Consider the following 16,537-nt stretch of genomic DNA (forward strand, 5'->3'; position numbering starts at 1 on the left):
TAGTCTGTACAGAGTCTCAGTGTGCCATCCTTTTTGTCCCGGAATAGCACGGGGGCTCCGACTGGAGAATTCGCTGGTTCGATAAATCCCCTGGCCAAGTTTTTATCAACAAAGTCCCGTAGTGCCTCAAGCTCTTTTTGAGTCATAGCATAAATCTTCGGCTTGGGCAGTTGAGCGTTGGGGACCAACTCTATCGCACAGTCAGTTTTTCGATGAGGAGGGAGTTGGTCCACTTCCATCTCCCCAAACACATCAGCAAACTCCTGGTATCTATCTGGTAAGCCCTCCAGAGGTGTCACAGTGAAACGTGGGGTTGCCGCCGCAGCCCTCCCCACCGCAGCACAAGGAGGGCTGCGGCGGCAACCCCTGTAGGGGCTTGGTAAAAGCCATCTGAAAAAGTCAGAGTCCTGTGCTCCCAGTTTATGTAGGTTCTTTGGACCAACCTGGGAATCCCTAGGATGACCAAGGGATGACCAACAGGTGCCACTACAAACTTTAGCCCCTCAAGGTGGCTACCTAATGGGTCACCGCCCCCCCCCCGCTTCTGAACCATCCAGTTGGGTGAAAACCATGGGGTGCTGAAGGGGAAAGCTGGGTAGGTCCAAAGCAGCAACCACGTCTGGGTGCATTAAGCACCATGAACACCCCGAGTCAATTAACGCCCAAACCTCAACAGTCTTTGTACGGGAGCCCAACTTTACCTTCACATTCAGAGTGGGACAGTTAGCATTCACCAAAAGATCTTTGTGCCCATCCTCCTCCACTTGCCCACAGGCGCTTTTCAGAGCAGGTGGCTGGCGTTTCCCATCGGCTCTTTAGGATCATTTTCCTCCTCTCCGCCAAAGTAGGGGACCTCATCAACTTCGGTCTCTCCCTTGGCCGCCGTCATTTTCCTGGTCAGCGATGGTGATTTGCCCGCCGCTTTTCCCAACCAATCCACTGCCTTGGCTTTCGGGCAAGCAGCCGCCCTGTGGCCCTCCTTCCCGCACCGGAGGCATTGCCCTTTGGCGTAACGTCACTCCCTCTCCTCTTCCCAGGCTCGATGCCCGGGCTTCACAGCCACTGCAGCGGTTTGGGGTCCTTTGACGATTGCCGCTTGCCTTGCTGCCCTCTGGGTTTGCAAGAAGGTCTCATGGGCATGTTCAGCCTTCCTGGCCAGCTGTATCCATCCATACAGGGTGTCTGGGTCGTCTCTGCCCAACGCCCACCTCAGGACCTCCATATTCAAGCCCTCTTTGAATCGCTCTATTAAGGTAGCCTGGGACCAATCATCAACCTTCCCAGCCAGAGCCTTAAACTCCAGGGCATAGTCTGCTACTGACCATTGCCCCTGGCTGAGAGCCTTTAAAGTCCTTTTTGCTCTTTCCTTGGCTAAGGGGTCTACAAAATGCAACTTCAATGCCCACAGGAATTCTTCGAACTCATCAAGCTCCGGAGCTTCTGCCTCGCTTAACTGAACATACCAGTCAGCTGCCCTCCCCTTCAGCTTGTTGGCAATGGCATTTATTTTTGCCCTTTCGGAACGGAAATACGGTCTGAATTCATCCATATAATTCTTTGCATTTGCGAGGAACAAAGACAACTTAGTGGGATCCCCATCAAATTTGACTGCAAAGTCTTTCACTCCCGCTCCGGGCGGCCCCCGTGCAACATCAGGTCAGCTGGTCTTACCCCTGATTTCTGGGGATCTCCGTTCTCGGGGAGGGGATTCTGCAAGACGAACTGTGTGAGTTCTTGGCTCAGCCCTGTGCCATCTCCTGCCTCTCTCCAGCGGTGGTGCCGCTGGGGTGGGGGGGGGGGAAGGGGACGAATACCTGGCGCTTGATTCCCCTTCGCTCCTCATTTGGGGGCCCCCTGCCATTGACCATGTCTTAAACATATACTCCATCGACTCCACCTTTGCCTCCAGTACCCTTATCCTTTCAGGGGTTTGGGAGTCCTCCTTCCCTCATCTGTCCCACGGCTTCCCCTCTGTCCTTACAACAATTGGGGATAACAGGTACCGCTGCTTCCAGGATGTCCTGGATGTCCCTGGTAGGGGTCCCTGCGCCTCATCCCAGGTGATCAGCTCGCCTGGCAACTCTCCGGTGGTTTTGGGTGCTCTTCGATCTCCAACCTCCTCTTCCTCCAGACTGGAACTCAAACCCTCTTGTACCCATGAGGGTTCTGGAGTAGGGTTCCTCTCTGTTCGCCTAACCGTGGAATTGGGCACCCCGTTGCCCACCTCCTCGCTTCCACCGGTCTTTGGTTTGGGTTTGGTCATCGCTAGCTCTACTCCCTCACAAGATCAAATCTGGAAAGGGGCTAATGGTAAAACTTTTAGATTCTCAGCTTTATGTAATGATTGCCTATCCTAATATACTCAGACTCACAAGCAAGAGCTTAATAATATCTGATTTATTAAAGAATAGTGTGCAAGTACAAAGAAAGCTGAGAATGAGCAAAAGCGCGCCAAATACAAACTCAAAACCCTCGGTACAAACGTAATCCCTCCCCTCGCTCAACCGTTTCAAATTCCCCACCCCAGGTGCTGGTAACGAGTTCTGCTGATCTCCTGGGAAGAAAACCTTGAACACAGTAGATAACCCAAACACATTCCATTCCCCTGAAGACAGATAACAACCCAGCAGGAGTTCGCAGACCCCTCCCAAACAGAACACGCATCAGCAACTGAACTTGACATGCGAAACGTTACAATGTACAATGCACATTGAAATGGTGAACATGACATTCAAGCATTGAGATACCTCTTCAGCTGAGTGCATCTCTGTGTTATTCATTTTCTGTATATTTATTGTTTTATATATTTTTGTTATATAGACATGGAGAGTGATATTCACTTGCATGAAGAAGTGAATGCAAATATCATAAAATATTGTAGCTGTCCCAAAAAAGTGAACATATGATACAGGAAAAATTGTCATATGAGTCTTTGTATTCTGTAGTACATATTAGTATTTCCAATATTCCTTTTCTGTCTACACGAAAGCAAATCAAGGTAAGTCAATCTTTTTTGCCAACTGCAGCAGCTAGTAGACCTCGTATTCTTTTTCCAAAAATGGAAAATCTGCATTTATTGTAAGTCACCTAGAGTCATGTAAAAGTGAGATGGGCAGCCATATAAATCGAGTAAACAAACGAATTACAGAATCATGATGTTTGACTAGCAATATCTGAAAGGACAACAAGGAAGTGAAGACTTGAGTGGTCAGCTAATGGAGGCAGGGGCAGGAAAACAAGGTTAAAAAATTGATCCTGGCCTAAAAGGGAGAAGGAAGCAAACCAGAGAGGTGGATCTGAGGAAGTTGAGGCCATTGAAGAGGAAAATGGGTCAAATTCAATGAAGCAGGAAAGGGAAATCGAGGCTGTCACTGAATGATAGCATATATTTATGGCATTGCTTATATACACATTTTGTGTACCATGACATCATGGTCAAGTTATCACAAAAAGGGGCACACAGTTCTTTCTCTGTTCATGGTACTTCAGTAATAAGAGAGCAGTAAGTGTAATAGTGCAGGTTAGTAGCTTTTACTGAATCCTGGGATTATTATTTCCATTGCTGTTCCATGTATTTAGGGCTGAACACACTAGCATGATGTTAGATTAGATTAGGTAGACCCAGAGTCAAATCCACATTCACATTTGGAAGTTCAGTGACTGTTTTTGGACTAATCACTAATTCTTAGCCCAACCTACCTCACAGGGGTGTTGTGGGGATAAAACTGTATGGGGAAATGGAGTGTATTCTGCTGTGCATTTCTGGAATGACTATAAGGTTAGTTATTCCAAAACAAATATCAGCATTAGAAGTATAATGTGTCTGTTTGGTATCAGAGCTCAAGAAAACAGATTATGTAAATCCTTGAATGAATAAACATTGCTATTAGTAAATAAACTTTGTGCTGGATTTGGCCTATTGCTCATTTTATATGAGAAAGAAAATGGAAACCAGGTGGGGAACAGACTAATCTCATCCCATTCTGTCTTCAGAGAGAAGAAAAAGTAATAAAAATTCTTCCTAACTCATACTCTACAGACTGACTCAGAAGTAAACGGCACTGGCCCCAGATACTCATGCTTCCATCTTACAAGATCATTACAACTGTTTATGTGACAATAGGCTAATCTGACTACTCTGTGCACTGGCATAGTTTCATCAATCTGATGCTGACTGGGCTTCATGCTATCGTAATTATCTGTAAGTTACTATTATTAGTTGCTTGCTCTGTGTAAGTTAGAGCTATAAAAAAGGCCACCAGCATCTCACCCTCCTAACAGTTTCAGTTCACAAAAGTGAAGCTTGTCAGAGATTTATCACTGTCCTACAGAACTGTCATCTTCTCAGTCTGGAATATTTGCATACGTGGAAGGAATACATACACACTTAAACCTAACAGTAAGTAATCCCCCCAAAAAGTGTTTAGATCTATCTGCATCTGTTTCAACAAAACTGTAGAATGAAAAGTAGCAGGGGTGACTTTGTGACTCTTTTTGCGTATTTGTGTAAGAGGGGCTAATATGAGTTGCTTAATTGTATCAGATATTTCAGAAATCTATGTGCCCTCTCCAACCTGCTGTTCTTTACTCATTAGGAATAATGGAAATCGTACCCCAATAATTGGAAGGGAAAACGTTGGGAAAATGCTGTTTAGTGGCCTGACATTCCAAGGCTGAGGTTGAGGACACACTCAACAAAGAAATAACTTAATCAAAACTGCTTGTCTCTCTCTCCCAATCTGGAAACAGAAAATATGGTTTACAAGCCAATTTTCTCCTGTTTCATTTGGTGGATAATTTAAAAAAGAAAAGTGGAGTGGGGGGGGGGAGAATCTTGAAATAGAGTTTGATTTTCTGTAACTTCTTGGACTTGTCCTGTAATTTTTCTGGCAACAGTACCGAATTATTTTGCCATTGCTCGACAAAAAAATCAGTGGCATGGGAAATGCACTCTGAATGTGCTCAGGAGCCCTCCTCCCACGTTTAGGCGACTGCTGACACCGAGTGATTGATGGGGCGCACAAACTATACCCCGACCGCTTCGTCCCGTCCCAGTTTTTAACTTGCCCGGTGCGTGGAGATATTCCTTCAGAAATTCAGTGGGTTGGGAAACTCTGCAATCGCCGGATATTTATAGCCTAATGGCGTTTTCAGCCCAAAATAATCCGGCTGGGCCGCTGAGGGGCCTCCGGAGGCGCGGCAAGGGCGCTGAGTTGGGGGAAGAGAGGAGGGGGCGGCCGCCGTGTGTGTCGGGACAGCTGCAGCTCGGCCTGGGCGCGCTTGGAATGCAGGAGCGGGCTGCGCACCGGGACTTTTATGGAAACTTGCAGAGCCCGAGGCTGGAGCCGCAGCCAAGGGGCGCGCAGCACCAGCGGTGGCAGCTGTAGAGACGCTCACCCAGCCACTCTCACGCCCACCCAGCCGCTCGGGATTAACGAAAACGCACAGCGCAACGCTTCCAGGTACATCAAGATGTTTTTGTGGGTGGGGGGAGGGAGGCGGGGAAGGGCAAGTGATTCGGGCACAAAGGACGGCCTGCGCTCCTCTTTGGCGCGCCTGGAGATGACAAGGCAGAGGGGAAATCGTGCGTGGCGGGGCGAGCGAACTGCGGCTCGGTCCTGAGGAAAAGGAGTACTCGGGGTATTTAGCTCGCGCTTTGGCATTCTGCCTTTGGCATGTCCCTTGACGGGGCTACTTGCGTTGCATTTCGGCTTTAATGAGGCGCTCGTGTGGTAGATCAGACGGGTACCAGTGTTCTCTCACACACGCAAGTACAGTGTTTACCGTTTTCTGCGTGGTTGAGAATGGCCTTTTTCCCCTGGCGCCTTAGCTCGGTCGGCTGCTTCGCATCTCCTCCGCAAAGCAGCCGCTCACACCGTCTGGATTGCCTCCCCGACGAGCTTCTTTACTCATTCCTGCCGTCAAGAGAGCAACAGGCTCGGTCCCTCCCAGCAGTTTCACTTGGACGAAAGTTCCAGGCGCCTCAACACGTTTAAGATCTCAAATGGTCAATAGGGGTATCGGACAGGGCCAAGCTATTGTGCAATGGAATACAGCCCGGGAAGAAAGTGTTCTTTTCAAGACATCTTGAACGGGGTAATAATGCCAGATGTCGCTCCTTTTCAAGCAGGGTTTTCTTATTCTGAATCGGAAACATGTGGCAAAGCTCCAGAACCTAGAATTTCCTGCAGAGAGAGCCTTCTGCACTCAGGTCTTGCATTTGACACAGTAATACATTTCAGTTGAATTAAAATAAAGTGTTTTTCCCCATTCCAGGCAAATCAAATTGGCAGATTCATTCCTGGAGGGAGTATTACTGTATGTGGATGTTTGCTTCCCAAATGTCAGTGTAAAGGAAGCCCTTCTCTGAAAGGTGTAGTGACCAAGGGAATAACAGCTAGGACTAAGGTGCTGCTAATATTAGAGCCAAGGTGGTGGTAATGATAGTGTCAGTAGCTAGTGGGAAGAGGGTAACACCAGAACGGTTGCTTTTGCCATTATTCTGCTCTTATCATTGTAAATACAGAAACCTATTCGTGGTGACAACAATTGGAATAGGGCTGCCCTCCACAATCCCAAAAGTTTAGCTGCTTGCATCAACTATGCACTTTTAATTTATACTGTATGGTAGAGATGACAATTATTGTAAAAAGAGAGGGAGGGAAGCAAAAGGGTGCTACTGTTCTTGCTTTGAGAGCCAGTTTGGTTTAGGGGTTAAGGCACTGGGAGTTGTGGTCCCTCCTTAGGCAAAAAGCCAGCTGGGTGACTTTGGGCCAGTCACTCTCTCTCAGCCCTAGGAAGGAGGCGATGACAAACCACTTCTGAAATCTTGCCAAGAAAACTGCAGTTTCTTGTCCAGGCAGTCTCTGAGCATCAGACACAATTGAATGGCAGAAAAAAAAAATCTTGCTTTATAAGCAGAATTTTTAAAACGCCTAAATTAGGAAACGTGATATTTTTGTTAATAGAAATTATCTTTTTAAAGTCAGACAGAAGATGGTAAAAAATAAAAAGTACAGATGCTTAGCTACTAGATTTCATATCTGAAACAGTATATATGAAATAATGTGTGTGCAAAAATATGCATGCTCATTATAGTTCGTTGGTTTTGTTGACAGAGGGCTCTTCCTCATGTTCATGTTAATGCACATTCCTTTAGATCCTGAGTTGGCAGAAACATTTGGCTGTGCTCTAACTTGCTTCAATAATGAGGCTGGTGAGTGGCATTCTCCTTATTGGTTTGATATTGGACAAGTCAAGAACAGAGGTGGGTTGATTCCCTTGGCTGTGTTTATTCTCCCTTGGTGTCACTGGCCAGCATGGAAAAAACCACCTATCATTGTCCTTAATGTGTGGTGGGGAAAGTTGAGTTAATGTGGTCATGTGCCTGGGATGGAGCATTTAGCAAGTTGCCAATGGGGAACTGCTATGCAGCTGTGACTTGCCAGTCGGACTGTTTCTGAACGTGCATCTAACAGCCTTCTGAAAGAGCGTTAGACTCATGTCCAAAAATAGCCTGGCTGACGGGTCAGTGACTCAGTGGAGGGCATTGGTTGAAACAGAAGGGACCATGGGCACATCAGAAAAATCTCCTCCTGCCTTATCGTGTTCCCTTCTCCTGGACCACCAGTTTGTCTGTTGAGCTATTCTTGGACACGGGTTTAGTGCTTTTTCAGAAGAGTGCTAAATGCCTGTTCAGAAACAGTGTGACAAGTCACAGCTGTGGAGCATCTCTCCACTGGTAACTTGTCTCTTGGACAATTTGAAAGCTGGCTAAAACCTCCATACCAGTCATCTGCCCCAGACTGGTCCCACTACACATTAAGCAAAGTGTTTAGTGGTGGTTCTTCTGGCTGGCTGGTGATGCTGTGGGAAGGGAAATACAGCCAAGTGAATCCACCAATTGCTGTCCTTGAGTTGCCCTGCAACAAAACTTTAAGGACAGCCCCATTCACAGGCCTTGTTACTAAGATTAGCAGGGCAGCATAATTCATACTGGCTGACTTTTGTGTCAGCTTAAGGAACTGGAGGAATGTGCATTAACAGCTGTGAGGAAGAGCCTTAAAACTGGAACCAATGAACCTGAATTTAAGCTGCCTCTGCAGTGGGCTGGGGATGAGACAAAGGCAATGTTATGAGGACATTTTTTTTAAAAGATGGTTAGTGAGGCATTTTTGTGCCATGTTTAGTGGGATGTAAAAATGAGCTCCTATACATTCATGCTTAATTACATTGACAAACAAGATATTACTCCTACACTTCAATGCTTAATTACATTAAAAAAACCAAGGTATTTATTATTACTCTGAGGTATCTAAATAAGACAGAGATGGGGTATCTAAACTGCTGTGTTTTATTTTTGATGATACTTAAAAATACCAACATTTTAACTATATTCATAACTGGAAATTGTGTACATCTGTAAGTCCTCTGCAGTGCCCTCAAAATATCCATGCCTGTAAAAATGCTTAAACGCTATTCTTTGAACTGCAGAGAACAAACCATTTGATCCAAGAAGCAGTGCCTCAGCATTAAGTTAATGGCATCATCCATATAGGATTGTTGTAACAGTTATTGAGATAATGCATTGAGAAAGTAAACTACTGTATTAAAACTGTTAATTAGTATAGTTATATATTCACTTGAACTATAATAAATAATAATAATACTATATATTCTTTTAAATACAGATGGGTATTCTGATGTCACTTAGTCTGGCACCAGGTGCTAATTCAAATAAAAACACACATAGACACAGGTTTGTTGAACTAAATTTAATTAGCCTAATTCAAAATGTTCCTTTTTCTGATTGCAGAAGTGCTAGAGTAGAATTCTTTATCTGAAGTTATATGGGGGATTGCCTGTCTCCCATGGTTTCTGCCTGTCTGGTAAAATCGGGCAGAGTCAGTGTGCTTCGGGTCCCTTCAATCAACAGTGCCATCTGTCGGGACCCAGGAACTATGACTTTTCTGTCACATCACCTGCCCTATGGAACGATGTCCCCCCAGACATCCATGTAGCTCTCACCCCAATGATGTTCCAGAGGTCTTTACAAACTTGGCTGTTCTCCCAGGACTAGGGATAGTGTGTTTATGGAGACTTGTTGGTTATGTTTTCAGTTTGAGTGTGTTTGTCTGGATGCACTGGATTTTCTTTCTATTGGTTCCTATTTTTAATGTAAACTGCCCGGAGTTGCTTTGGCATCCTCTACATTTTGGAAATAAATAAATAAATAGTTATGGAATGGGTTCCCAGCTTTGAGAGGTGTTTTCTTCTCTCCTTGACTGAGGTCCTTCTCTGCTATGCTATATTGTGCTCAAGCATTGCTAGACCCAAACGAGCTTTCTACTAGCCAAATAGTGGGTTGCAGGGTATGCATTCTGGACATGGAAGGGTTACCTCCAGTTCTAATTCTCCTTGAGGATTCTTACTGTACTAGGGTAGGCAATATAGTATCCAGATATTACCTGGAGAAGGGCTTCATCTTGGGATTTGCTGACATTTGTGGATTTATAATTGCTTTTATGTATTTGTGTATTTTATATTCAGAGAGTTTCAGTGCAAAACTGGCTTTTATTTATTTCCTAGATGCTTTGTTGCTTCCTTCTGGATTTCACCTGGATTCAGACATACTTAAGAAGTAAAGGCTGTGGGTAGCTGGAAGAACTGTACCTTGATTCATTCCCAGAAATTGGGACTGGGGCAATTTACTTCTTTTTGATTCTTACCAGTTTGCTTTATGTGAAATAAGTATTTTGTGACAAGCTTTGTTCACTGTATTAGCTGTTTGGGGATGACAGTTTCTCAAATTTCCCAGTGTGTCTATCTAAACAATTAGTCCTATTAGAGGTCCAGTCTTCCTAAGTATTCTGTTTCTCTTTCCAAGCGGTCTTCAAAGGCAGCCCCATAGAGGATCTATCACAGAAGTTCAGGAGAGTGGTGATAGGGATATGAGGCAATGTAGGCAGGCCCTACTGCTCCAGGAAGGGCTTCAAGTAGCATACCAGGTACAGCTGGGCAAAGGCCCTCCTAGCCATGGTCTCTACTTGTCATCCAGCAGTAGTCATGAGTCTAGGAGGACCTTTGAGAGACAACAATAGAGCCAACAAAGAAACATAAAGTACAAAGTACAATAAAGTCTCACTTCAGTTCAGCTTTCACTTGTTTCATCCCATAGACTTCAACTCAATTCCAGAACACTGTTTTGTTGTGAATGGAAGTGCCATGGCAAATAGCAAAAAGGAAAAGTTTTGTCACTTGTGTAAAACATCATAGTGTAGAGCAAAGAAAGGAATACAATTGGATTTAGCAACTGACAGGTCTGTTTAAATTCAGAGAGATTCTAGTAATCCAACTGCCATCAGTCACCACAATCACAGTGTCTTAGATGGATGATGAGATCATACAAGTGAAAGATACCAGTATTCTTTCTGGTGGCAGAAAAATGGAGAAAAGGCAGGCATGGAGAGGTCAGATTGAGAGTTTTAAGGATTATGTGAGTTTTCGGAAAGTCTGAGCAAGTGGTTTCTAAAGCACAAAGACAAATACACACACACACACACATAGTATAAGATACCTCTGATGAGTTTGTTCTAGAATCAGACCAATTATCAGTTCAGCCTAAGTGATACCATGGCTGCTATTAACAGAATGAAACCTGATGGCACTTGAGAGAGGCATGTCAATAATCCTTCTGTCTCTCCTTTCGAACAGGACCAGTCTGTTCCCACTCTCTGCTGGCAGCAGGGCTAGCCTTGTGATGGGGAATGATGCAGTCAGATACATGTATTTCTGGCCTGTGTTCCAATTTCTTCTAGATGAACTCTTCTTAGAAGGCCAGGCTAAAGACAGAAATGGTTGCAACTAGGCGTATCAGGAAAAGGTTGCAATCAGTGCTCATACTTCAACTACTCACATTTAGTAAAGGTGAGAATCACAGCCCTGCAGGATATATTTTTTTTTAATACTCAGAATCCTCTCAATGATTATCAGGGCTTCCCCCCACTCCCCAAATTGTTCTGTGGACTTGCAGAATGAATCATGGAAGGCTATATCTTTAGACCAACTGTAAGAACAAATCAAACTATTTTTAGAGTCCCAAGTCAAACAGTCTAATAATAGATAAAATAATATTTTCCTAGATTGGAAAAATATATTATTTATGAAAGCAAAAGGTAGGTTATGCTCCATAATAATATGCATACATAGAAGATAAACAAACAACATGTAGTATCCATGTGTGTAGATATTTTAAACAAAGTGGCATGATTTTTCAATGCTAACTTAGAGGGTAAATGAAAACATAAATTTCATTTGACTGTGATTGTATAACATACTTAGTTGAAATGTGACTGATTAATTTTTGCCTTAGTGTTGTGTGAATCCTGGCAATGTAGGTCACAACCCAGATCAGTTCAGTAAATCATGGGTCAGTTAAAGCTGGATTAGCATGTTGTGCAAACATGCTGTTTTCTCTCAGGCCAAATCAGTAATGGGTAGTAGTAAACAAAAATAAATCAAGGAGAAATAGTTAATGAAACTGATGTTTCTTAAAATTCAATCTTCTGACATTTCAACCTCTTTCCAAAAAAGCCCTTTAAAAGCATTTTGGTAAGACAAATAGCTTGTATAAATTTGCAAATGTCAGACTGTTACCTGTTTAAATATGCAGATATTTAGATGAATCTGCTTAATAGAGTGGGGTGCTAGCATTAAAAAAAAGTTTTTTAAAAGCTAGCTGATGGCCCTTCAATCTCTTTAAGGAGAAAGTGATGGTTTTAAAGCAGAAGGAAAAAATCAGAGAGAAAAATGGGCTGGGTTCCTAATTAGAGAAATATTCCTACCTTTTTATAAACTTGCAATTCAGGTTTGTAGTATCTGCATACACTGGTAATATTTGCCAGAAATTCTTGTTTCCACTTGTGTTGAAAGAAGAGCATTGGCACATTTTCCTTTTCATGTTGATCCTTTCTGCGAGCATGCACACTTGTGTATTTGAATGCAATACAGAATCCTATATATCTAGTATTTCATTTTAAATGTATATCCTGTTGTTTCACCAAACTACATCTGTCGTATCTGTAGTTATACATAGTTCAGCGTTGCTCTTCTCCCATATGTAGACGTTAAAACATATGAACCATTACAAGCTACCAAAAAGTGTAATTCAGTCCTTTATAGTAAGCTCTACCAGCAAAATACCTTGTTTGTCTGTCTGTATGTTTGTATGTGTATGCTTCCCAGTGCATTAACCAAACTCTGCAGCCACTGATGGAATGATAGCACAGTCTAATTGTGCAGTAGGCTTCCCAGCGAGAAAACTGTTCAGTTGTTGGGATTTACTACTTTCTGCCTTGCCCGTTCTACGTAGTTGCTGCAAACATTTGAAACTGGTCAAGGAAATGAAATTTGGCAGAAAGCTTTGGAAGTAAACATGGAGCCAACTTTGTTTTATGCTTGGTCATTCAGTATACTTATGGCTTTTCTAAGTTTGTTAGCACCTGAATAGATTAATTTTGTTACTTGGTTGGCCATACAGGACAAACAGAGGAATAATAATAATATTTTATTAAACTTGTATGCTGCCTGACTCTCAACCACTCTGGGCAGCTCACAACAATCAAACAAAGAAATTACAATAACATCAATAAAACATAAAAAATAAATATAGTATTTTTGTTAAAGGAATATTAATGAATACTATCTGCCCTCAAGAATGCAGGACAGGGTAATAAAATAAACAAAACTCTATCCATGGTACATTTTGGAAGATGGATGCTTTAACCCAAGCTAGCAGCAGGTGGACTGACTATTGTATTTTCTTTTTTAAATCAAGTGTTATGACTGAGGGTAAACAGAAAAAGCTCTATTTGATTAAGTATCTGCACCAACTATGCAAAGAAGGGCAGTTGTTTTGAACCTGAAGCTATACTTTTTGTTTGGAGGGGTTGCTGTGGGTCATAGGGGATACAGAAGTTCTGATATCAGCAATGGATGAGGTCAGAATTTTCAGCCTGTTTTCCTCCCCTACTTTTGTGAGGCTTTGTTTTTTAAGATACATTAAGCATATTGGAGGCTTAATGTAATTATTTCCTTTACTTTCCCACTCCTGGCATTTGCTACCAAATGGTAACAGAATTCTGTCTGTATGTGCCCTGCAAGTTGTTTACCTGATCTATGGGGTCATCAAACATCTGTTGGCTCCAATAGTTCTTGTTGAGGTACCCTTGCTGAATTATAGAAACAGTAATAAATCCTTATGACCTTACCCCTAAACCTTTTAAAATTTTATTCCAGGCCACTAAGGATTTTAAAGATCAGCACTTCTATTTGGAAACAAATGGGCAAGCAGTATAATTCTATAATTGTACATTGATTTTAACAGTGCAATTTAATGAGCCACTGGAGCTTTGAAGAAGAGAGATTGGAAATGGAAAACCACAAGTAAGAAATTCAGATAAGGATGTGCAACATAGGTATAAGTGAAAGAATATTTAAACTGAAGTCTACAAAACAGTTTCAAGATCAGAAAGAATACTAACTCATAAAGTCCATGGCTTGCTTAGATCCATAAACTCTTGCTCACAATATAGGAAATAAATGAGTTTGAACGTTCATTATAGGAGGATAAAAGGAACAGAAACCATGGAAAGGGAATTCCTAGAGAACTGGTGAGGTTCTAAATGAAAGGAGGAAAGCAAATATTCCTACCCTCAAAAAAAGGTGAGAAGACGACTCCAAGGAAGTAAAGACCAGTCAGTCTAACATCAGTCCCTCAGAGCAAACTTTTGAAAACTGTGTGATTACTATAAATCAGCATGGATATGACAAAAATAAGTGTTGTCAGACTTATTCTTTTTACATTTTCTTAATAGGTTATTGGAATGCTGTAGATGTAATATATCTTGAGTTCAACTAAGCATTTAATTAAGTAATATATGATGTCCTGATTAACAAGTCATTTAAATATAGGTTAGATGGCATGTTCTTTAGGTAGATCAAGTACTCAAAGAGTATAATTCCTCATCAGGTTGGAATGATATATAAAGTGAGTTGCTACAGGATTTGGTCCCTATTACCCAACACATTAATTAATTACTTGGCTGAGGAAATGGAGGGAATGCTCATCATATTAGCAGATGACTCAAAACTGGATGGAGCAGAAGGCAGAAATAAATTCCAAATAATCTTGATAGGATAAAGAAGTGGGCTAAAAACAATACAGTGAAATATAACATGACTAAATGCAAAGTTCTTACTTTAAAAAAAGAAAAATAATGCAAAATATAGGGTGATGAAAACATAGTTTGGTAATCATATGTGTGAAAAAAATTCCTAGAGTTTGTAGCTAATCACAAACTGAATATGAGTCAGCAGTATGTTATAATTCCTAAAATGCATTTAGGGCTACATCAAATCTACATTCTCAATTTTGTTTTAAATTTTATTCCAGGTCACTAAGGATTCTAGAGGGACCCAGGAGGTGTGCCTTCTGTGTCATCCCTTTGGAATGAGATCCTTCCAGAGATCTAGATGGCTTCCCCAGTGGCATTCAGGAAACTGTGAAAGACCTGGCTATTCTCCCAGGCTTTGGGGCAGGGTGATGGTTGGTCCCCTGATGGATGGATTGGTTTGGTTTACTGTACATGTTTGTCTTTGGGCCGCTTATGATCTTTTATCTTTTTTAATTTTTTAAATTGTAAACCATCCTAAGTTGCTGGAAGTTTTTGCAGCCCATATATGGTAGCCTTATCTCTAATTCAAGCCACTGATGTATTAACTGTACTTATAGGACACTGCATCCTAGCAAGACTTCTGAGGGTTTACAACATTCTTTCATTCTTTAAGTTATTAGAATATATATATATATATATATATATATATATATATATGTATATGTATATGTATATGTTTATGTTTATGTTTATGTTTATGTTTATGTTTATGTCTTGTAAAGGTAAAACTGAAAACGGACATTTTTGCATACATTTCTTGCTGGATTACAGAAAGCAATCATGACTGACATCGCACAGAAGACAGAGGTATGTATGAGATCCAAAAGGAAAGTACTTGTAATGAATTTTGGTGTTTCTCTATAATCTGAAAATAGTATAAAGAGGCTTCAATTACAATTCACAACATTACTGAAAGATAATGACATGTTTATGCAGACAGATTTTTAAAAAATTAAAGTGTAATGTTTTAACTAGTAGGGTTTTTTTTAAATGATGCCTTACTAGTGTATAATTTGTCCACACAAATATTAATTATATTTAATTTTAGTTCAATTCTTAATATGTATTTGATTATTGGTAACAAACCTGAATGCTATGTTCAAAGGCATTTTGTTGATTTAGAGAAAATATATAAGCAAAGATGCTGGAATTGTGGAATGTTTTGCCAAAATATGAAACTGAAGGCTAGTTGCTGAATGCAGTAAAAGAATATATGATGGAAGTAAAGCATGCATGAGAATAAATAGAATCCTTAATAAATGGTTCAGCACTGAGCAGAAGAAAGGCAAGGGTATCTTGCTTGGGTTTAATGTATTTATAGACAAAGGTATATGGAATGCTTGTGGTAACTTTACAGGTGTTGACTGGGGCCGTGAATGTGTGTATATTTCTGTATGAAGTCAACTTTGTGTTGTTGGCTGTGAATTTGAATGATTTGCAGTGAATATTAGACTATATGATGCAACAAAGAGAACTGATCTAATAATCGTTGAAGACTAAGTTAGATTTGATAGGGAAGATTGAGTGAAAAATTGCGAGTTATACATAAATGGTAAAATACTAGAGCAAGTCAATGAGTTAATGGACCTGGTCAGAATGTTTGGAAAATGTATGAAAATGTACAAATGCTGTTAACAGTTAGTGGGTAGTGTGAGGTCTGTGTGAGGAATGAATGTTTACTGAACGTTGGATGGAGATGAGATCCTCTAAAAGAGAGAGGTAAGAAGTTTAAAGAATCGAAGGTAATGTATGAAGCAGTGTATGGAAATGGGGGAAGCAAGCATGGTTTGCAAGAGAACCCTATGGAGAAATATAGCAAACAATGTTGGTAAAACTAGCTTTAGGCAACTTTACTCTTTTTTTTTAATCTGACTTCAATTTCTTTTGTCCACTATTTCTTACTGCTTATCTTTCATTTGCATAATGCTGCCTTCATAAAATGGAATAGCCAGATACAGTATGCATCTATGTCTCTAACGCACTGTGCAATGTATCTTCATCTGCTTCTACCACCTTTTCCTGATCTTTGCCTTTTCTACATCTTCACTAAGATTCTGCTTTCTTCATCTAAACCTGTACAAAAGTCCTATGTGCCCAAACTTCAAAAAGGTGATGTAAAGGATAAATTTGAAGCCATGCAGAAAACAAGGGAAGAAAAAAATCAGAGACGAACAAGAGAAGAAAAGCAAAGAAGAAAAGAACAATATATTAGAGAGAAAGAATGGAACAGGCGAAAGCAGGAGGTCATTTCCTTTGCAATTATTTGTTTTTGTTGCTTTTATTTGTTATGCTACAATACTGGT

The 16,537-nt window shown here is 41.3% G+C and overlaps 1 protein-coding gene across 5 annotated transcripts in view; it reads left to right on the plus strand.

Moving 5' to 3' along the window:
- Positions 1–5,271: 5,271 nt before the first annotated feature.
- The window catches only part of NEXN (nexilin F-actin binding protein), a 269,027-nt gene continuing 257,761 nt past the window's right edge, over positions 5,272–16,537 (plus strand). For 2 of the 5 annotated variants that reach the window (XM_063298162.1, XM_063298164.1), the window contains exons 1-3: positions 5,280–5,462; positions 14,957–15,041; positions 16,286–16,477. In XM_063298162.1, the coding sequence (XP_063154232.1) occupies positions 15,015–15,041; positions 16,286–16,477 (219 nt within the window). In that variant the 5' untranslated portion in view covers positions 5,280–5,462; positions 14,957–15,014. Of the gene's footprint in view, positions 5,463–14,956; positions 15,042–16,285; positions 16,478–16,537 lie in introns of all 5 variants that reach the window. The other 3 variants (XM_063298166.1, XM_063298163.1, XM_063298165.1) reach the window with 3 other exon arrangements.

The sequence above is a fragment of the Candoia aspera genome, chromosome 3 (assembly GCF_035149785.1).
Source record: "Candoia aspera isolate rCanAsp1 chromosome 3, rCanAsp1.hap2, whole genome shotgun sequence".
NCBI classification, from domain to species: domain Eukaryota; kingdom Metazoa; phylum Chordata; class Lepidosauria; order Squamata; family Boidae; genus Candoia; species Candoia aspera.